Source organism: Mytilus californianus, unplaced genomic scaffold (assembly GCF_021869535.1).
Source record: "Mytilus californianus isolate M0D057914Y unplaced genomic scaffold, xbMytCali1.0.p SCAF_4, whole genome shotgun sequence".
In the NCBI taxonomy this organism is placed as follows: Eukaryota; Metazoa; Mollusca; class Bivalvia; order Mytilida; family Mytilidae; genus Mytilus; species Mytilus californianus.
Genome location: NW_026262690.1, coordinates 103,453,930 through 103,477,425, shown reverse-complemented (window position 1 = coordinate 103,477,425; position 23,496 = coordinate 103,453,930). Strand labels below are relative to the sequence as shown.

The 23,496-nt window shown below is 32.0% G+C and overlaps 1 protein-coding gene and 1 long non-coding RNA gene across 2 annotated transcripts in view; one reads left to right on the top strand and one right to left on the bottom strand.

Moving 5' to 3' along the window:
• Positions 1-510: 510 nt before the first annotated feature.
• On the bottom strand, positions 511-2,428 carry LOC127738949 (uncharacterized). Its single transcript, XR_008000224.1, has 3 exons — positions 2,139-2,428; positions 1,290-1,401; positions 511-879 (listed from the first exon to the last, which is right to left on the bottom strand). It is a non-coding gene; the product is annotated as an uncharacterized LOC127738949 (long non-coding RNA).
• Positions 2,429-11,358: 8,930 nt separating this feature from the next.
• Positions 11,359-23,496, top strand: part of LOC127738943 (NALCN channel auxiliary factor 2-like) — an 81,610-nt gene continuing 69,472 nt past the window's right edge. Inside the window, exon 1 of the mRNA XM_052250446.1 lies at positions 11,359-12,466. Within this exon, the coding sequence (XP_052106406.1) occupies positions 11,954-12,466 (513 nt within the window). The 5' untranslated portion in view covers positions 11,359-11,953. The remainder of the gene's footprint in view (positions 12,467-23,496) is intronic.

Here is a 23,496-nt window from a genome sequence, read left to right as displayed (position 1 = left end):
ATGTCAGATGTTTAGACCTTCTGTTAGGCTACTAGTACTATGATTTTACAGGAACTACTAGTGGTACAGCACTACAGATTGGATACTAATAGTGCATTGTATAATATTGTAGAATATACAATTCAAGTGTACAAATCTGCTTAAATGTCCTTGTAATTATTTTTACCATCATTTGTCCTCGTCAATACAAAATACTAAAGCTAGAAAACTGCAGTAATGATAATAATAACAATAATAATAGGGTTACACATTTTTAATTTTTATTCTTCCTGGAGGCCTAAGAAAAGTCTGTAAACCATAAGACCAAGTTTAACCCACCATTATTTTTAAAGGAAAATGCCTGTACGAAGTCAGGAATATAACAGGTTTGCTTCCATTTGTTCTGTTGGTTTATGTAGTCAAGCGTTTGATTTTGTCAGGTTTTATGGACCTTTACCTTTTTAAATACAATATGGAGGTTGGATCTTTTATTTTGTTTTTTTATTCCAGACTTGAGGATAACATACAATCTTTTCAAATTATTTCAATATTTTATTTAAAAGTCTCACTTAAAGCAAACAAAAAATACAATTATAAATCTTGATATAATCTGTACAGATTTATGAGAGACAATAACAAGTTTACATTATTTTCCCTTGAAAAATTATAACATTTTCATCACCAATTTCATAAGTGTTAATAGATTTAATAAAGAGAATTTGCCATATATAGTCATTAACAGGAAAATGTAAAATCACATGAATTTTATCCTCAACAAAACAGAAATTGTCAGTCCATCTCCTATCATACAGGAATTGTTCATTACGGAACTATCTTCTTTTGAATGATAAAGGCTCTTGGTGGGCAGTTCTTTTTGGTTGTCAGGTGAACTTTTGTAAACTGAAACGAAAAAATGAAACCTTCAAGTACATGTACATTTGTAGTGCGACAGTCACTTATTCTTATATTAAAATACATTAAACAAGGTTCTCAAAAGATTCTTGCAAAAGAAAAATACAAATTGTAGTTAAAAAGACAAAACTTTAAACCATGTACACATCAATAGACAAATAAATCAAAGGGAACAATATAGCATGTAAGTTTTTTTATATTTTTAAAACAAAATCCTCGATTTCTGAGAGCTACAGTCTTTTCTCTTATTTGTAATATATTTTTTTTAGAATTACCAATTTTTCTATTTTAAACAGGATATATACTAGAGTATGAATTAACCTTCATTTTTCAATCATATTACAATGTATTATAGTTCTATTGGATACTTAATAATATACTTATATATTTTTACTTACATCTGCTTTTGAAATTAAGTCATCCTTTTCTTTCTTCATTGTTTTATATCTGATCTTTTCTTCGATTTGATCTATATTCTAGGGATTTCATTCCCACTACTGTGTCACAGTCCTATAAATACATACAAACAAATTATTAAATTTATTTAAAGGTTTAAATAAAATATATTAATAACTTGTCGGTTAATTTTTGACTTAGGAGTTTGAATGATCCTTTGGTATTGTCAGTTTATTTTCAACTTATGATTTTGAATGTTCTTTTGGTATTCTTAGTTTCTCTTTGACAAATGTATTGTAACTATAATTTCAGTGTTTATATGTGTAAAAGATGTTGCACTATGGGCCATTGGGATCTTATTTCTTGCAAAGTAAAATACATGAAACTATGATTTTATGTACAGGGACGAATACTGTTACCTATACAGAATGTAAATAAAAACTCAATGATGTTTCACAAACAAAACCAAAGATTCATACATTAATAAAATGTGTGCATAGACATGATAGACTGACTGTTTCTTCTGAAAATTCAGTGAACTACAACGGTACTACTATAGTCCAATTAATTATGACATCTTGAAAGACTATTTTATTTTTTTGCTCTGAAGTCTTACAGCGACGTCACAAAGCATTCTTAATAGCACGAAAACCCATGAGACGAGGATACAAGAACCCCCTCCCCGAATTAAAAGTTTGCTCCTATCAACAATATCAGAGTCGGAACAATGAGGGGAAGGGGGTCTGGACACCTTAAAGAGATACATATAGGTTAACAGTTTAATGCACATATTCCTAACTAAGCCTGTTTTGTGCCCCACCCCCCTTTTTACGAAATCTGGATTTGCTTACCTTCTGCTGCTGTAATAATTGTTAAGCTGGCTTTTGATTCCGTCAATATTCTAATAAGATGTTCTGTATCTGTTGCATCGTCCATAGATATATTTGCTTGGTCGACGGGATCCATTGTTTTAAATTTTGTTTGTCTTTGGCGGGTCTGAAGGCGTCTGTATCAAATTACCAAGAAAGATAACTCTGTTCGTTTAATAAAATCAGATCATAGTCGGACAACGACTCCGGAAATTAGAGAAAATATTCACTCATATCTTCCTTATAAATACTATCAAGATTCAGTAAAAAAAAGTAATTGCTTAACATATAGAAATTTTAATTGATAGCAATCTATAATCTTACAACACAAAAAAGGGCCGCGGAACTCAGTTGGGGAAGATGATATGAATTGTTCTCATAAGTAGCTCATACTAGGAACATATATTGACTCATACTTGGGACTGATTTGTAAATATAATTATCTGTTCCATAATTTTCATTTCAATAAAACCGAGATAGTGTCACAGAATACGTTGGAAAATAAAGGAACATCGAGTAAAAAGGTGAAATCAGTAATGAAGTGGTATAATGTGTTTAGGTGTTTAAGAAAGTGTTTCAGAAGTGTTTAGATGCTACTTAATGTTTAGCTTACTGATAACATTCACAGATAATAAAACTGCAACACGTTTAAATTCTAAACATGTTTAGGTTTCAATGTGTTTACGTGAATATCCGTTTAGATCCTAAACGCTTTCCTAAACACGTTTAGATCTAAACATGTTGTAGATGTGTTTCAATTCTAAACGCCGTTTTTACAGTGTACAAATAAAGTCTCCTGTTATACCACTTACATGTTGAGCAAGCGTTAATGTGAATATTTCTTTTTGCGTGACATTTCATTTGGGGTTCCTTTTCGTGGTCCGCGTTAAAACTATGTCGACTTCTTTAAAAAAAAACAGAGACAACTGTTTGGATTTAAACAACTAATGCTTCAAGTGCTTGGTGTAAATTGCAGGATAAAAACAATATATGTACATTGTCGGAAATATAAAAGCTATTTGTACTCGCTACGAATTCTAAAGTTCTTACATATAAATTTTATATTTTCATTTCTTCTGTAAAGTTATGTTAGGTTAGCTTGTGTATTGCATACATATGAGGCACATAAATATCCATTTTATGTATATACAGTGTGTATTTGAGGTTTTATTAATGCCTCCATAGTACAAAAATATTGGATGTAATAAAAATGTTCATTTCAGTCGTGACACAGTTTTATATAAATTCTTAAAGTTAGAAATATGATTTCAAAATCTTTTATATAAATATGTGTTTTATATAAATGCATATATGTATTTGTTATTAAATCAATAAACGAAATGCATATATGTATTTGTTATTAAATCAATAAACGTTAACTACTAGTATCAAATATTAACGTTTTGTGAAGTCGGTATGTATTCGTCTTCATCCACATACAAGTGACATGGTAAAGTCCTTTTTCTAATAAGCTTTCTGAAATCATTTCAGGATGATTGACAGCATTCAATACTCGAATAACTTCAAAAGAATTTCATGGACTTTTTTGCACCCGCTAGCACTGATTTATAAATTTTTGTATCTCGAAAACATGTTATATTTTTTTTTTAAATCCTCTTTGCATTCACTTTAGCATGTACGAGTATATAACATGACCTTTTCTTCCCGCGTGTAAATCTAAATCTACCCACAGCTAAAAAAATATCTTTATGAAAATGCCATTGGATTTTTATCTCAGAAAGACAATGCGCTTCACAAGGAGTATATTTCGCGACCGCTCAAATCATCTTGGTGTTTTGACGAATGGGCAAATTAGAAAGAACTACTGCAATTATTGCGATTTTTGAAGAATGAACATAAATGCGAGATTAATTATTGCGAATTTAGGAAAAGCTGCATACAGATATATGCATCAGATACCAGAATGCGAGTTTTTATTATTGCGATACTCACCCAGTCACATTATTCGCAGTAATAATCAAAGTACTGAAGTACTGAACATTGAATGACCGCAAGTTTTGGTGGATAGACACAGGCACTTGTCTCAGAAAAAATAAAATACCTCTATACCTGAAAGTTAGGTTAAGGTACATAGCTTTTTTTCTGAGACAAGTTCCAGTGTGGATGATGAATAAATGACAGAGAATTCAATCTCACCGTAATAATTATTATATTGTTGTGATATAATCATGGGACAATCATTTGTTATCAGTATAATCTGGTTTGTTGTTATATCATTATATTAACATTTGTACAACAGTCATATATATAGCAGATCCTCTTAATAACTCTACCGGCAAATTTTCATCCATGTATACCATCATTCTATTCTATTATTCTAATGATAGTGCAGTTCAAGTGCATGGTGGACACTCTTCTGTAATAATTCGTTTTTCTAATAGGTCATTCATATTTCTCCCGCTAATGAATATGTAATGATGAAATTAATATATAACAAGCGATAAGAGATATTCATCCACAAACACAATTTTTCGGTACGTGTGCATAGATATATTAATGATTTTTTTACTTATATATATATATTTCTCACGACAAAACATTTTCATATTATTTATTTATGTTCTTAAAAAATATTTTCATGAGTATTCATTGAAGAAATGAATTTATAACAAGCGATATGGAATGTTATTTTGCACTCGATAATATCCGCGTATTTATACGAAATACGTTCGGTTATCAGTCAAAAAACGCAAGACACGTGAGTAGAAATGTCTACGGCAACATAACACCGGAATGCCCTCAAGGTCATCCGCTGTAAAAACCTCGTAATAGTTTCTGAATTAACAGTATTGATTTGGCGGGGTAGGATCAAAACCATTGTCCAAAGTCGGGAATATCGTCAGTTGTTGTCTTTAAAATTTGTTAAATCTTAATGTTTCATTATTTGGATAATTTGGTGTTGATAGAAGATCTTTGATATTTTCTGTTGAATCCGAACCGTTTAATACAGTACTGTAGAGCGCGACATATATAGTGATTAGACATCTGTCTATTGTTATTGTGTACTATAGATTTTGTTTGTTATTCGTTGTGTTGTGTAGATGTCTTTTTGAAGTTTGCCTAACACCTCTTTTAATTCATAATTAGTATGATGGTTGTCGACAGCATGAATAATTGATTTAAAGATAAGGTCAAGGTCAAAATATTATTTAATAGTTAGATAATCAGTTGTAAGAGGTAGTAATGTAACTAACAGATTGTGTTTGGGACATTTGATGAGTTTTTACATTACAACAAAATGCAACACATAAGGGTTAATTAAACTTGTTTTAACTGAAATCTCAATCTTTTTTCATCTCGATCAGTGGACTAATAATAGGTACATATAAGTATAATATACAATTACAAATCAATCAAGGAAAATCACTTAACTCAATAATAACGGTATAGTAGATAACAAAATTACAAGTACAGCTGAGTCAATAATAAACAGTACCATGATAAAATATGCTAGAAGTAGCTGTACGAAAGCTGAAAGTACTTAACCTGCTGATATGAAATCGTGCTATCCTTCACTCTAATATCGGTGGTTGTATTTCACTGTAGATTTCAAACAGAAAAGTTACAATCAGTACAGGAAGTCAATACATTGTGTAATGCCAATAACGAACCTCTACAAAATGTCCTTGAAGGAAACGAATATTCTATTCTGGCTTCAAACTATAAAATAGTGACTTGAAATTCAGAACCCCTCCTACTTAAAAAAAAATGAAAAAGAAAAAAAAATTCCCACTGAGAGCGTAATAACAACCCATTATCATTAACGATTCCGGCGTTGCAAGTGAATCAGGGCACACACATAAAAGTGAGTTTATTCCCTGCAAAGTAGCCAATATTGCTGCTCGATTTTTAGGGTTCTTGTCTCATTAGAATGTATTTCAAATTTCAAATTTATTTGCTTATGTTACTTTCCTACCATGCAAGTTCTAAGACAAAAAAAAGCAAATTATACCAAAAAAAATCCATATTTTTCTTCACATGAATGTATATTTGATTGTTTGATTAAAAAGAGATTTGGGGAAAGGGTCAATGAGACAGTGACCCAACAACTCAAATACCAAATTACATTTAGATTTCATATCATCTTGTCTTCAACAATAGACAGGTATCTATGCATAAATTCCATTTTAATGATATAAAAGTGTTTTTACGGTACACACAGTGAAGTTCTAGGTGAAAAAAAAATACCACAAAACGTCGAAATAAGCATTGTAACCCGTATAAAATGTTTTTTTTTTACTTTTTGCACTACCAACTAGGTAACAGGTTGGAAAATACACTAAAAACGAAGTCGCCGACACTATCATTATTTTTACATCAATCAAACGGAAATTTATTATCAAAAACAGTATAGTAATATTAAGCAAACTCTATGCATCTGTACTTGGAGATTTTAAGTAAAAAAGGATCAACGTTTTTACCGATTTCAATTTCAGGTTTGCGCTGTTTTGAATACATAATTTGATGAATATAAAATTAAGTGTATAGCATATACAACTCCGGCTTTCCCCACGGTCGTCCTCGAAACAAGAATAAAAGCCGATTTTTATCATTAAAAATAAATATAAGAATCAGTTGTGACCGACAACGTGGTGTCATACAGCAGACAATATCTAACAAATCTGAAAACATAAAATACGTTACAGTGTGCTTCTATCATTTAGTGTCTAATTTTGAATTACTAATTCCTGTCGAACGTCGGGTAATCCGGCTTTTTAGATTAATTAAAAGTGGCCTCCATGATATACCCAAGATTGTTAAATGTTGCATTAACACTAACAATAAATCAGTCAACTATTCAAGTTACCATTGTTATTATGCAGATTGAAAGTTTCAGTATAAAATTACACAGACAATGTTGAATTACCTCCCCTACATCATGAAATCCTTCCAACAAATATTTCAGTAGGACTTACACAAATAAAAGTCTAAAGGAGGTCGAGATCAAGCTCATTACGAATTGTGTTAATTTTTATTTCCAGCAAAACACACCAAATACATATTCGCCATTTTCGTATAAGAACTCAAAATATAAAATATTCTTCTTAACAGAAAAAACATATATCAACATTTATTGAAATAGGACTAAACATGAAAATAGTACAAACATCAGAGGCCATCGCCATGAATCTGTTTTTACACACTGATGTGAAAATAAGATAATAAATTCTTTATTCAAATTAAAATATGTACATGTACCAAGATCTATGTGGAAACGTATAATCTTTCTTAGATATAAATGTTATGTCTTCCGTATAACAATATTTTAAATGTAGTACACATAAAAAAAGGTTTTGTTTGTAGTTCCATGGTTTAATTTGCTGTTACTCTTCTTGGACCCTTATTGGTTATATGAAGAAAAAAAAATACACAAAAAAAAAACGAGTATTGTTATCCATTGTAAAAACCAAAAATTGTGGGTTTTTTTTTCATCTACATAATTGATGAAGTTGTTAAAAAAATCAACATCGTTGAAACTTATTATACGTATTTAATAGGACTATCCGAATAATAATGTCTTTTTTGGAAGAGGTATGTTGATCGGTTGCTTTCGCATTTACGCATTCCTCATGATCAGATCTCCTGTTTCACACACATAAAAATAAATATATAATAGCATTTATCAAGAGGTTTTACATGGAAACGAACAATTATGTGCACGCTTTAAGGTGACAGAGAATTAAAATTAATTTAGAAAAAATATGCGCATAAAGTTAGCTATGACCTTTGTGTACCGAGAATTTTCTTGTTGCAAATACATATATTAAAATCAAATGATTTTATTGAGATTTTATAATAGATGCAAAGAAATTATATAAAAAAGGTACTGATGCACGTTTCTAATCATGCCTTGACACAAAAATTATCTCATAAATCCCTTTAAACTATAATGTTAAAATCTAGTTATTGGTCTATGTAATGATCTTGTGAGGGACTAAATATAAACATTTTCTAACTTAACATTTTAACAATAAACATATAAAAATTTGACACTGGCCGGCTGTTTCTTGACATTGATTATCTTCAAACAATACTTCAAACAACATATTTCATTTTATTATCGTTTGTTCTTGATCTTCCTTGTTTGGTATTATAAACAATATGATTGGATTAGAAAAGTATAGTCATTAGCATTACGAAAATCTAGTCCAATCCGGTCAAAGTTTATTGTTCTGGTTTATATTCATCAGATTGTTTGTTTGTTGTTTTATTATTTTGTTATACACCTGTATGTTTTTTGCATTGACAAATAGCGTTGTCATTGCATGGGGAAAATATGGCAATTAAAATATAACTAAAGTTCCCCGGTACTGCAAACAGTATAATACTTGAAAATGACGATACTATCGGTATAGGTGAATATCCATAAATCACGAATAACTGGTTAAGACTGTACTTCTAATACAAATAGAGTATCAGTAGGCCGACAACAAAATAGAATTTAAACAATGACAAATATTATAGCAAATAATAAATGTTGTCCAACCGTCAATGAAGAGAAAGTAGGTTTATTATATCCTGTCCAATCGTCAACAAAGAGAAACTAGTTTAAATATATCCTGTCAAACCTTCAATGTAGACAATTAGGTTTGTTATATCCTGCTCAACCGTCAATGTAGACAAACTAGGTTTATCATATTCTGTTCAACCTTCAATATAGACAAACTATAGGTTTATAATATCCTGTGCAATCGCCAATGAAGACAGACTAGGTTTATTTTATTCTGCCCAATCGTCAATGTAAAGAAAGTGGATTAATCATATCCTGCCCAAACGTCAATGAAGACCAACTAGGTTTATCATGCATATCCTGTCCAACCGTCAATGTAGAGAAACTAGGTTTATTACATTTAGTCCAACCGTCAATGTAGACAAACTAGGTGTATGTTACCCTGTTAAGTCGTCAATGTAGACAAACTAGGTTTATTGCATTCTGTCTAACCGTCAATGTAGAAAAACTAGGTTTATTACATCCTGTCCAACCGTCAATATAGACAAACAAGGTTTATTATATCCTGTCGAGCTGTCAATGTAGACACACTATATTTAGCAGATCATGTCTAACCGTGAATATGAATCATATCCCACCGTCAATGCAGACAAACTAGGTTTACGGTTATACTAATTTTAGCCCTGCTGTCCCTATTAAAGTGAGCCATCGAAAACTTGATAAATGAAAACTTTGAACAAAAAGCTTATCAGAGTCATATGTTGTTGCTATTTCAGTTTGGGTTATTATTTTTTTTTTTTGGCGATTAGCGGCAAAGAATGGTTTTACAAAACAAGAGTATAAAGTCTTACAAAGAGCATATAGGGGCTTTAAAAGATTCTAACATAAATATTGTAAAGCCTTTTCAGTATTGTTGTTTTGAGAAGAAAATAAGAAAACGTGCATGCTTTCTTTCCTGTAGATGAAAATAAATTCTTTTTTTCTCAACGTACTAAATTTCTCTTTCGTGCCATTTGTCAACAATAATTTTCTTCTATTTTCCAATAGAATCATCCCTCTTATCCATCCTTTTTATCCATTTTTTTTCTCCTTTCATCGTTTTTATCATGTGCTTTTGATTTTTATTCAAAATCGAATCAAGTCTAAACAATTCTGTTTTACGAATTCCAGTCAAAGTATTTCAAGTTTCAAAAGACTTAGGATGAAATTTTATTCTATCAAAGTCCGTGAAATGTTTCCTTTGATCGTTGTCAATGTCAGAGTTCCTGCAAAAACGTTGATCAAGCTTTGATAGACTACGTGATAATAGGGTTGCATAACTGCCCTTCTTATCTAAATTTAGTCACCAATTTTCTGCTTCCATTTTAAGTTAATCATAGGATAGCATCAAAATGTTTGAATAGAAAGATTTAACAAAAGAAAATAAGAAAAAACGGATAGATAAATGTTTAACAAATGCAGATTTTGCAATCGAATGGTATATACTATTTAAAGTTTTTAAAGAAGATATATGGTCTAAAAGTTGAATAAAATTGGTTTTTAATATAGTCGGAGAGGGTTTCGTATATATTGTTTTGGTAGATTAGATATCGAAGTTCATAACAACGAAAAAAATGCCCGCATAGATCATATTATATTCCCTCACTATGAAAGAGCTTTCTTTTTACATTTTTTTGTTGAATATAAGACATAAAATCTAAAAACAAATGAGTATATAAAGTGGCCGAAATAGTTTAAGAGGACATGATAATCGCATGAATTTCTCCAAATATTCTACTATATTTATAATTTACTCAATAAAAAACCGCATGAAAAAATAAGTGCACGTGTCAAACAAAAAGTGGATCTCCAATGAATTATTCGATACAAATACAATTATTAGCTGCAGAATACATATTTCATCTTTTCACATGAGAAAAGTGATGCTAACACAAAACAATAAGCATCGTTTCTGCTGTAACTTAATAGTTGTTTATGGGATTTCGTCTGTCTAGTAACTGCAAATGAATAACGAGGTGCTAAAACGAATTCACAAAAGGGTGTTAAATTTCTACCATAATGTATGTTAAAATCCAATTAAGTCAAAACAGATAATCTCTTCAAAAGACGATCACGATCAATTATTTTATTATTTTCTGGAATACTGAATTCACCATTAAGTACTTAACAGCAACTTCCTTTGAGGGATGAATTATGAAACATTAACCCATAATATTATCATCTCTTTATACCAGTAATTACGTTTATTATCCCTAACCTAATAAATTATACGACATCATATAAATAATCTGATTGTATTCACTTCATTTAACAGCAATTTTATTTATTCAATGTCAGTATCAGATGAATTATTATGCAGTACTCTTTTTTCTTTGCTTCTAATTATCAAATGTGTACTGACACAAGAAGACAGCTGATTTATGCTCCAAGAGCATCTAAAAGATAATCACCATTGACGGTTTGGAAGAAACTGACCACTGTTTTTCTCCGTTGAAGGTCAATCTTCAATTGCGCTTTGTGACATCCGACAGCAGAACATGCGCCGCGGTCAGAAAGCTATCAGAAAAATCAATAACCATTCTTAATACATGGCCAATATATCGCCGATCGTATTACCGTTGTGCCAAGAGCAAGGAAGAGAGATATATTGATCGATAGGTGGAGGGGGAGACGATTTCGTAATTTCATTTGTTTTTTTCTTTATCAGTTTTCCTTGTAATTCACCGTATGCTTTCTTCCTCCAAGGAAATTTATCAAGATGCGGAAATATAGGCTTATCATTAATTATTAGATTCTTTGCTAACCAGAGTCGATACATTTGTTTACATTATCATGTAGAAAGATTCACTTTAACGCTATGAATTGCAGCTGACAAATTTTCTCAATCGCAGATCAACATGTTGCTTCTGATGAGCATGCGCAGTTGATACGAGAGTTACATAGAATATTGGAAAGATGGCGGAGATGTAAAGAATCTAACAATTTATAGCATTTATATAAGATTATGAAATCGACGGATTAATTACTCGGATTATGCGGACTATATGCGGATGGTTTTTGAGGAGATAATCTGCACATTTAGTTATGTCGTTAGCAGATTTCCTGTATTTCTCACACTCTTATGATTTTTTCAAAGTGTGTGGAATAGTGGAATCAACAGGCGTGTGTAAGGTAGTGAAATGCCTTAGTATTCTTATGTGGTCATTATTAAGCCAAACATTACGCAGTATAAATACCAAGTTTCCTCTAGGATAGCCGGATTATCCTTAAAACACATTTTAATGTTTTTCCAACGCTTTCCGTTATTTCAACCTTTTTCTGAACTATGGTAACTATCCTTGGTCATGAGGTCTTGCTATTTGAAAAGCCGAGATTGTGTAAACAAGGTATCCTTATTACCATTGTTTACTTTCTGATGTTTATTATAAAAGAGTGTTTGTGTATAGAATTAAGTTGTTCACAAAAATTCCCATGGATGGATTTACCGTTTAATTCGTGTACTACTACAAATTTTTCTTTTGTACGAAATCAGTGCCTTGTTTTGCGACATAATTTCAGTGAAAAAATATGTAAATTGCCAATTCAAAGCGAACAAAGAACGAGAGAGTTAAGAAAAAGTATTTTTTTGAATTTTTGTAATCAATATAATTTAGCTGAAGTGATGTCAGAAAGTGATATATTAACACATATAGAGGGTAGAAATTGTGTGGAGTTTTTAAGGAAAATTGAGTGTCGCGATTCGCTGGCTGAAGCGATGTACAATCAATTTGCTGATTTGTTGACCCGCATGGACTGTCAAAAGCCTTATTCTGTCAGCTGGAATTGTACAAACTGTTTGGTAAGTTGCTTTATGTTGTATTTAGCGGATAAGATCCTGTTATATTATTACATGCAGATATGTAAGAAAAGAACGAACTTTCATAGAAAATTGTTCTGTTTTTAGATATACATTTTGTTTTATTTTGCATATAATATTGAGTTAATAAACAAATCTGCATATCTGGTCAAAATGAACTATACAAATTACTCCATACAAATAACATACCTCACCTTCCTATTAAATAATACAACTTTTTAATTATACGCATGTGTTTCTGTCAAACGCGGTTTTTATATCAAAATGTGTCTACATCCAAGTACCCATAGTCCGAACAAACAATAGTTTACGTACTATGTATCTACTGAAAAACTGGTTGAAATTTCTAATAGGGTTTACACGTAGTACTCAATCTTACTTCATAAAGCACAGATCATTGTATTGACTTTTGAAAGAACCTACTAGTATAATAATTAAACAGATAATTTGGTTTTAAATCCAATCATGATTGCACACCATCGTCAAAGTACAGTTTCCACCAAAGTTGTCATTGAAGTCAATATTATAATGTTGATAATTTGACATTGTTAAGACATTTGTTTTAAAATAGCTCATTACCAATAAGCATCATTATAAATTGCATCTTTTAATTAGAACTATTCTATGTTATAATTTTTGTTCTTGTTTCGGTAATAAAAAATGAATCCTTATAAGCTTCAGAAACGTTAGACTTCAAATCCCTGTGGACAATAAATAAGATTATGATATCTGCCTTTATGTTGCAACAACATAGAATTTAAAACAACGATTCAGTAGTGGGTGTTAATCCGGTTGCAGTAGCTTTATGGATGCACTTAGGTGACATCCTGCTATAAGCCACAATTTATGGAGTTTAAGCAATTTGTAAAGTATGTCTTGTAGGTAGATATTTAAGCATCTACCCTAGCCAAGGGAACGATCTAATCCACTTTTTTGTTTCAGAAATCTAACATTATAAAGTTCGAAACGCAAAAATTTCATAAACGATAGATAGAACTCGTAAAATGTCAGGACGAACAGACATGGTATCCCTATCTTTAATTACCAGAATTGCACAAAAGTTTTATTATTCTCTAGATTCTACTAAATATTTTCCATCCCAAAGAGTCTCATTGCGCTCCTCTTCGGCTTACATGGAAAACCACAACACAATCATCAATTTCTTTCACATCCTAAAGTGCAGACGAATTCTATCTCTAATGTTCTTCAGCTATAAGACATGCAATATGTAATCCTGATTATCAGTAGATTGGATAATTGGCTAGTACACCTGCAATAAGTATGCATTATCTGCAAAATTCTGTGATTCATCTCAGTTTTTACTTGTTAAATGAAAGTCATACCACAAGCTATATGTTATTTAAATGCATGGTAGAAGTATGCATTTGAAATGCGTAATATCATTATATATGCAGTAACCATGCAATTTTAAAGTTAATTGTTTTGCAACATGATACCTTAAATAACTCAGGTATATGGACAGAATGATTTAATATATATCTATTAGGCATGTTTTGGCGACAGAACAAATACAAAAACTGGCAAATCAATAAATATAACATATAATTTACACATTCTATAAGCCGGAACCATAACAGAACTGATAGCAAACTGTTGCATGCCTGAGGGCAAACATCTGATACCGTACACAGCTGGAGTGATACATGCGCTTTATAACTAATATTGATAATATGTACTAAATAAACTTATATAATACAGTAGCACACGTGGATTTTGTCATATAAACATTCAATTTATAGATTAATTCTGGTATTTTAAGAAGCTATATGTATATGAACCTGAAACAGCAATGTTGTTAATTACTGTAAACAGTGTCCTGTTCTTGGTAATTTAAGAGAATGCAATATTGATTTATTGTTGTTTTTTAACGTCTAGTGTCAAAAATGTCGTTTTTATTTAGGATAAGAAAAACTAAATAATCAATACAATAGGTAAGTTCTTCAAGATAGGTCGAAGGGCCAAAAATTTGGACTCCCACTTGAAAATGAGGTAGCCTGGGATCCTGGCTCACTGCTCGACGAAGTATTAGATTGGGCCAGGATGCCAGGCTAGAAAATGAGACCTGTACGTTCGATACGGGAACTAATTTGTGACAGGCCACCTACGAACCCCTTAGATAGATGGCATGTGTAGTTCTGACATACATCTATACCAATACTTTGTAGTTCTGTTATACAGCTATACCAATAATGTGGTTCTGATATACAGCTATGCCAATTATGTGTAGTGTTGATATTCATCTATTCCAATCACGTGCAGTTTTGATATACATTTACCAATCATGTGTAGTTATTTCATTCATCTATACCATTCGTGTGTATGATATCCATCTATATCAATCATGTGTAGTTCGATTCTGTAGCTGATAAAATAAAATTACATATAAATCCTAGATGGTGTTCAGATAAAGAAGTATGGCATTTAATTGTTTATTTGTGAAATTTTACATGACCATTATTTGTTTTCATTAGTAGTTTCTAAACATCTGAGACTGTTCTGTAAAACATACTAATTTTTATCCTTATAGACATGAATAGATAGACAGAAAAAAGTTTTATCTATTTGGCGGCTTTACGAAAACGAAAGGTTCAAAATGAGTTGGAAATGTAAAGTATTTTTTATAGGTTTGTTAAATATTGAATTTAAACTTCTAACATTTCGTGACATTAAGTAATATTATTTTAAACCTGAATATTGTATACTGGTAAATCAATAGCAAACTAGCAAATATTGAAAGGATATCAATTTCTGATCTAATGACCTATTTCAAAATGGATATAATTTATTCACATGCAATGGTATATATTGATGGGTAAAGTAAAAATAGAGAAAGTTTTTCATGTGATGTCAAGAGGAAATTGTTCATGCACTTTATTATATATAAAAACAAAGAGGTGAGGTATGCAAATGAGACAATGTATCCACCAGAGTCCAAAATGACGTGTTTCAAGCGACTATAAATCACTATAAGGCCTTCAACAATGAATAAAACTCATATCGTATAGTCAGCTATAAAAAGGCCCGGACATGACAAAATGAGAAACAATTTAAACGAAAAATCAACAGCCTGACTTATGACCAAAGAAAACCACGAAAAAAAAATATTACAAACAGCAACTTACCAACGACAACCACTGATTTACAGGCTCCTGGCTTGAATATGCATATATAGAATTTAGCGGGCTTTAACATTTTTGTGAGCGCACACAACTCTCCTAATCTGAGACAGTGAGGCATCAGTACAACTTAAGGATGTACTTAGGTGAAAATTAAAAAAATCTAGAATTTAAAATTGCTACAATAAGTCAGAAGAGCATTAGTTAAGGAACAAAATAAGCTAACAATATTGATAGGTTATGGAGCTCCTTTTCGAGATATTTTATTTTCAAAAAATTGCGGGAAAAGGCTGACTAATACTTTTACCTTATATGTGCATGGGTATTATTTGGGTCTCAAATCGAAAGAAAAGAAGTCTAGAATCTGCTTAAATTTTGGTAAATGTCAAAATGACCTTTTATGAGCTATTGAAGTCTTATATGAAAAGAAAAATGGGTGTTATGGGGCAAAATATTTAACCCTGTATCGTAGGAAAAAACAAGGAGTCCGAACATCTAATGAAATTTCTAATCCTGACCTAAGTACATCCTTAAGAACAAACTGTAAAAATTAGTTGAAAATGGCTTGACTCATCAGATTGGCACGAAGCAAAAGCAAAAAAGAAACTAACATAAAAACAAAAGATACAAAGTACCGATTTATAAGAGTTCTCGCAGTTACTGAAAGCTAGTTCAAAGCCAATAACAACTAATTAATAAATAATGTTCTCCCATGCAGACTAAAGTATCAATTACTTTACAGTCTTGTGCAAGTAAAAATTCCATTCGTGTGTCCTACTCTTTGCAATCTTGTATATTTGAGATACATATCTGCAGAAAAGTAAAGCAATTGAATGTTGTCAATCTTATACTGTTAGGAAAAATGTCAAAAGTTCAATGCCAGATTAAATCATTTTCTTGGTAACTGCCTCGAGATAACAACTTCTTATTTTTAGTATACAGTACTCGTTTGAAGTTGTATCTTCAAAGCAAAACCTTAATGCAAGTCGAAATTCAAGAACTAAATCATTTCCCTTTTCCTTAAGTATAAAAACATTGATCACTCAGAATACAATAAAATAAAAATGATAAGATGATTTGATCAACGTAAGGAAACTATTGTTTTCTCTTTTTCATTGTGTCGAATTTTAATTATTTCTCATTTTTTGGTAAAGTATGGTGATGTTGGGCGGGCGGGCGAGGAAGAACGGTTACCAAATTTGTGTAACCAACTCTTTCTACAGTGTTTAACCCAGATCCCCGAAACTTCTCAGAAAGATGTTGAAGTTGTGCACCTGCTATTATGGAATTGTTTTGAGGAATTTTTACATTTTCTATTTCAAATATTTAAACTTCAGTATAGAGCATTCTCCATTGTTTAAGAAACATTTTTGCGCAACCTGGCCATTTGAGTCGTTAGTCTATTTTTTAAAGATTTTTCACATTGTATCGAGATTAATTATGTAAAAATCTGATTTAGACAAATTAATTATGTAAGAAAACTGTATTGGTTTCAGTCCCCTTGAATCGACTTCCGTGGTAAAGATATTCAATTGCATGCATCTCATTAGACATTTCAGTTTCATTTTAAAAACAAAACATTTGAAAGTTGACATTATAGAGGATTACCACTAAGAATTCTGAATATATTAACTTTGCCAATTGGATTGATTTGTTGTTTGACACACAGTTTAACTGTTATACCAATACTTCAAATCTTCGAACAAAACTAAATTTATTTTACCAAATCAGTTAAATTGATCTGGAAAAACTAATTAGTTGCCAAGCTAAAAGAAAATCCGAGTTAACATGGATAATTTCGTTGTAATTTACATTCTTTATTTGTCCAATAATCAGTTTCATCCCTCACTATGTCAGTTGTCCGGACAGGTGTGATAATTACTGATAACTACATTCATTTTAGATAAGTTGATTACTTTAATCAGTATAATTACCTTGTTAGTTATCAGGAATAGTAACGACACATAATGACAAACGTGATCAATTACCTGTTACAGAAGTTCCATATAAAATAGCTGAACTGGAAGCCAGCTATATTCGTAAATAAAAGGATTCCTATCTTTTTAAACATCAGATCAAAATGAGAGGGTATATTAGTTAGCATCTCCCCGTCCGTCTGTTCGTGACATATTTATGTCGATTTTTTTTTCAAGCAACAGCAAATCATTATGATAGCTTCTTGATATATGGCATCTAACACCATTTATTTATAGCATAGCCTGTTACACGTTTCCTTGATGAGAGTTTTGTTCAGTTCCCTCGATGTTCTACTTCCTAATTTTGGCGAAATATTAAATCTATTGAATGCCATGCACATATATGAATTTTCGACTATTTTTTCTCAGCAAAAGCTACAAGAGGTATTACTATAGGGAGTATTTGCTCAAAATATATGAAACTTTCGTATGCAAAAATAAATTTGTAGCTGCAAGTAAAGATAATATAAGAATTCAGCTGCAAATGCATTGAGCAAAATAAAGGACAAACGGAACATAACATTTAATTGATTCATCAACAGTGAACACTTAAGCTTAATAGGTATACCAAGTGAACTATCACAATAACACATATAAACAATTTTCTTTTTTATATATTAGCTAAACTGCTTGAGGATTAGTTTTCTATATTAACAATAGGGGCAAACCTATGTTCAGTGTTTTACTTAGCTTTACACAGATGAATGTTTTGTCCACCTTTACTTGCAAATTATACAACGACTGTTCCTTTTTTCTTTGAACTCTTCTTTAGTCTCTTTACTGAAACAGACACAGACTTACTGTTTTTACAAATTGAAAATACTGGGTTCTGCTCCAGCATTGGAGCACTCCCACTACGATTTTAATAATCAAAAGTGATATTTCGTAAGATAATCATAACTTGTTCATGGTATATCTATGAAAAACTGCTTAAACACATTCCTCAAATGACTGCATGTACAGATAAGTTACAGACCGCTGTTTTGAAGATAACAAAATCTCGATGTTCCAAGTGCGAATTAATATTCCTTGCACAAAGTGAATATTTCGTAACATTTTGTTGCAATTTCCCCAAAACATATTTTTCGAAATTCAGCCATATTGTTATGAAATGATCATATTGGTTCATTATTATAATCCCTATTAATGCTATTTTTTATGCTGATGTCAAAGGGAAAACGAAAATATTTTTTTGATTTATGAACGATGTAGGACATGTATAAAAACATTGCAGTTACGGAAATTAAGTGTGTTGGGTTGACAACTTAACGACAGGCGTTCTCCATCAGATGACCTAACGTTATATCTGGCTAACCCAACAAATAACATATACTTCGTCTGAAATTTAGTCCAACAGTATTTAGATAGATCTGTAAATTTGTGACAGTCAATTTTTGTTCTTTCCTCAGCGGGATTTTAACCCATGGTTAATTCTGTGGAATCGTGACCAAACCACCTCCGGAGTCCCCATGTGTTTTTCCCTTCTATGTACCTTTTATAAAAGTAGTTATGGATATGATATGGGGTATATGTCGATGAAACATCATTCTATGATGACAAAGGTAAATAAAAAATATATAGAGGGCATGATAATGCTCTCAATATTCGACAGAGTCTATTATATGACAAGCGTTCCTATAGCCTATACAAATCTTACAGAAAATGTCAAAGATCTGCCATACACACCAAATCCTCTTAATAACAAAACAGAAAACTTTTACACATAACAAAAGAAAATCACTGACGGTTTCTGACTTGAGACATAATTTTTTTTTTATTTCAATTTATTAAATTCTGAGCATTACCCCATTGATCTTCTGTCATAGTGTTATACATATAGAGAGGATAAGTTAATTTAAAATATATTTGTGTCAAGAAAATTTGGGAGAATTCGATTTTTACATGTTTTATTACATCAATTGTGATAATAAGGTACGTATCTTTCAAAATGGTACATATTTATCAATAAAATGTATTTGGAGAGAGTCACAGTTTTTAGAGCACTGAAAATGGCATTTCAGAAGAAAGTTACTCATTTTCCTTTAAGGATTTTCGGTTCTGTCGTTCTCATTTGTTATAATTTTAACATATATTTAGAGGTAGGAATTAAATTGTCAATATCTTTATATCGAGTGTTTTCGATGTGTAAAATGTTGACTAATATAAGGCTGGGGCGGATCCAGCTATTTATTAAAGGGGGGTTCCTAACCAAGGATAAAGGGGGGGGGGGGGGGGGTGATTCCAACTATATATCCCCATTCAAATGCATTGATTGTCAAAAAAGGGGGGTTCCTAACCCCGTACCCCCCCCCCCCCCATTCTGATCCGCCACTGTATTGCATACACATGCTAAAATGAGCATTGACCCTGACATGAAACAATTATTTTGATTCTTATATGTATTTGTTTTCCTTCGAAGTCGACTAAGACACGTTCCAAAGGCGGTCATATCAATTTGATGACGCAAAATGAAGCATGTTCAAGATGAGAACAAATTATCAATAAATGCAATAGGTAGGTCCTGCAATGTAGGCGTCAACCGAGATGAAGGAATAGAAACTTGGATTACCACTTGAACATGAGGGTATGTTGGATAGAACAGAAATGTTGGCCTTGTAACAGGCCATCTATATGAACCCATCAGATAGTTGTTCAAAGGCTTCCTTAACGCTAAGAGAGCGTGACCAGATTTAAAGTTCCCATTCCGACCGAACGTTACTGCATAATGTGAGAAGGCCAAGGGATGACCATATTTCTATACCCTAGTCAATCTTTGGAACCCCCCGAAAATACAATATATATACCTATTTATGTAATTTGAATCATCTTAGGAGTGAAAGGAAAAGGTTCAGGTTCCAGCTTCGGATGGGGAGGAAGTATAGAAAAGATCAACTTTAACATTGTTGGGTTGATCTTCCAGGCACTATATATATATATATATAATTATTTCTGTGACTGTATCTTCCATTAATTTGTAGGATCCTTTACAAAAGATATTTCAGCTGATCTGTAACAATTCCATCTTCATGGCTTATATAGCATGTACTGTATTACGATGCTAGATTAAAACTGACGAGGGAAGGTAACACCCGGCCACCGAAAGCTTTATTATTTGTGAAGCCTAGGTGGTCGTGTGGTCTAGCTCATCGGATACAGTGCAGGCGATTTGGTGTCACGATATCTCAGTAGCATGAGTTCGAATCCCGGCGATGGAAGAACAAAAAATTTGCGAAAGCAAATTTACAGATCTAACATTGTTGGGCTGATGTTTAGACGAGTTGTATATATATATATATCAAAAATATCTGAAAACTAGGAGGAATATTTCAAGTAAGCACAACATTCATTTTATCGTTCAACCAGGTGAGTTCTTGTTGCTTAGTATTTAGTTTTCTGTGATGTGTTTAGTGTCTTTTGATTGTCTTTTCGACCTTTTAGCGTGGTTGGATGGGCGGTGAGGCGGATTTGGGGAAAAGTAGGTAACTAATTTGTGTAATCAACTACTCCTACAATTTCCCAAAACTTCAAATATGTTGAAGATGTGCACATACTATTGTGGAATTGTTTGTGGAACTTTTAATGATTTATCCTGACTTGGGAACTTAGTTATTTTTCAGTAGAATTAACGAAAGAGTGTACAAGTTTCGTGTTATCAACTCCTCCTGCAGTTTTCAACACCTTTTAGCCATGACATGATGATAATTTATGATTTCGATTGTACGCTTTGTACCTTTATATATTGTCAACAAGCACAATTTCCAGTAAAATGGAAATTCAAAATATATTGAGAATTTTATAAGTATATGTTTATGCAAACTGCAGCTGTAACTAATTGTTACTGGAAGCAAACTCAGTAAGCAAAGCCTGGCGAATCATACTCTTTGAATATGATTGCCACATTTGAATCTGTGTGTAATTAAGTGCAATACAGTAACCATTCTCAAAGGATACATTTAAGCTTTGATTTTAAATGAAATGTCAGTTATTTCCCTAATGTTTCTCTAGCACTTTATGCAAATTCTATGACTTTGCCATTGATCAGGGATACGATATACACGTACATTTTGTGTCATCACGAATTAAAATTGAATCAAACTGTGAAATTATTCTAGCAGTTCTCCTAGAAACCAGATTCTTTGATTGATCGTAAACTTCATGAAGTTCCTATGGTTCGGTTCGGATCTAACTAGGATATTAATCGACTAAGCATTTTCTGGTACAACCCAGCATGTTTTTTGTGTCTTTCATTGTGAATACACTGTGAAATTGCTTAAACACATTCCTGGAATGTCTGTAAAGATAAGATAAACAGTAAGCAGACTACTGTTTCAGATATCTTCTACCAGTAGCACTCAGCACGTGCTGTATATCAATTAACTTGTTGATAATTTAAATTAATACCGGAAACACTCGATGGTGAATCGGAAACAAGTCCCGCACCTAATGAAAAAAATTACACGATTGATTAAAAAGTGAAAAAGAGATTAATGACATGTTTCATAACCATTAAAATCGATTACATACTTAATTAAACGATTTTCCCTTTTGTAATCTCTTAGTAAATAATTGTTTGGTTTAATGGAAGTCAAGATTTTACAATATTTGTATACGAGCAAAATGTCATCGATTTCTCCAGTCATTCTCCCGGTCATTTCTAAGTAGCAGTAAATATTCAAAGGGTCTATACCGTTTTTACACACAACGTTGAAATTATCTCTATGATTCTGATCTTGTTTACCAGAAAAACTCATTTAGATGTTCTCATTTTTGACAATTCTTACTAAACAGTAAAACTGGTAATCTAATTAAATAGACACTTTCAAACGCCATAGAGAAGAGCAAAACAGAGTTTTGGTAATGAAAGATTAAAACATCAATGAAAGTAATTTAACATAACAGAAATGAGATTTTTGTACTTTTTCCACAAATTGAACGCCCCGTTACATTAACAATTGATAAATGCTTCATGCATTTTTGAGTTTACTTTAAAATATATCTTATAAGCAAATTGGTTTAACTGCACCAAGAGTTAATTGACTCGACTTATACCTTTAAATGTGCCCATTCTTTAGTGTACAGTACACTCGATAATCGAGGCATTCACATGCAAATTTTACTGTATGCGCAAAATAAAATGTAAATCCAGATCAAAAGTCAACGGTTCATATGAAATAGATCGTCTATTCTAATAAATTGAAAGGCAAAATTATTTTTTGATAATAGTGAACGATACTAATTTTAAGGAATCAGACGCAGGATTCCATCAATGGTGTCTTTTTTTTCTTGCACATCATCATATTTCTATATAAAAAAAGTGAAAAGATACCAAGTGGAAGGGGACAATCAAGAACCTTAAGTCGAAAAGACCATGACCAAAAGAAGAAAAGGGGGACAGATAAACTAAGTCCATCTAACACTACACAGAAAACTTAAGAGTAATCGAACGAACCCCATCATAAACAGGAGGTGAATTCAAATGCTTACTTTTTGGTACGCACTGGCTGCTCTTTCAGTGTTGTCACAATCAATGAAAACAAGCTGGGGTTGTAGTTACGACAAGTGGAACCTATCCGAGTTCATTTGTGTCACACATATTCCATAGCTGTCATCCATATCAGACGAAGTCCGTAAAAATTTTGGAGGGAAGAAATGCCAAATTGTCGTCCCCTTATTATTATCATTATTCAAAAACGCTTTTTTTTTATGCCCCCGCCGTAGCGGTGGGGGCATTAAGTTTTACCCTTGTCCGTCTGTACGTACGTCCGTACGTCCGTCCGTACGTCCCAAAATTGGTTTCCGTTCTCTAACTTGAGTTTGCCTCAACCAGATGTTATGAAACTTATACACAAGGCTTATTACCACAAAACACAGATCAAGTTTGAATTTTGGTGGCGTCACT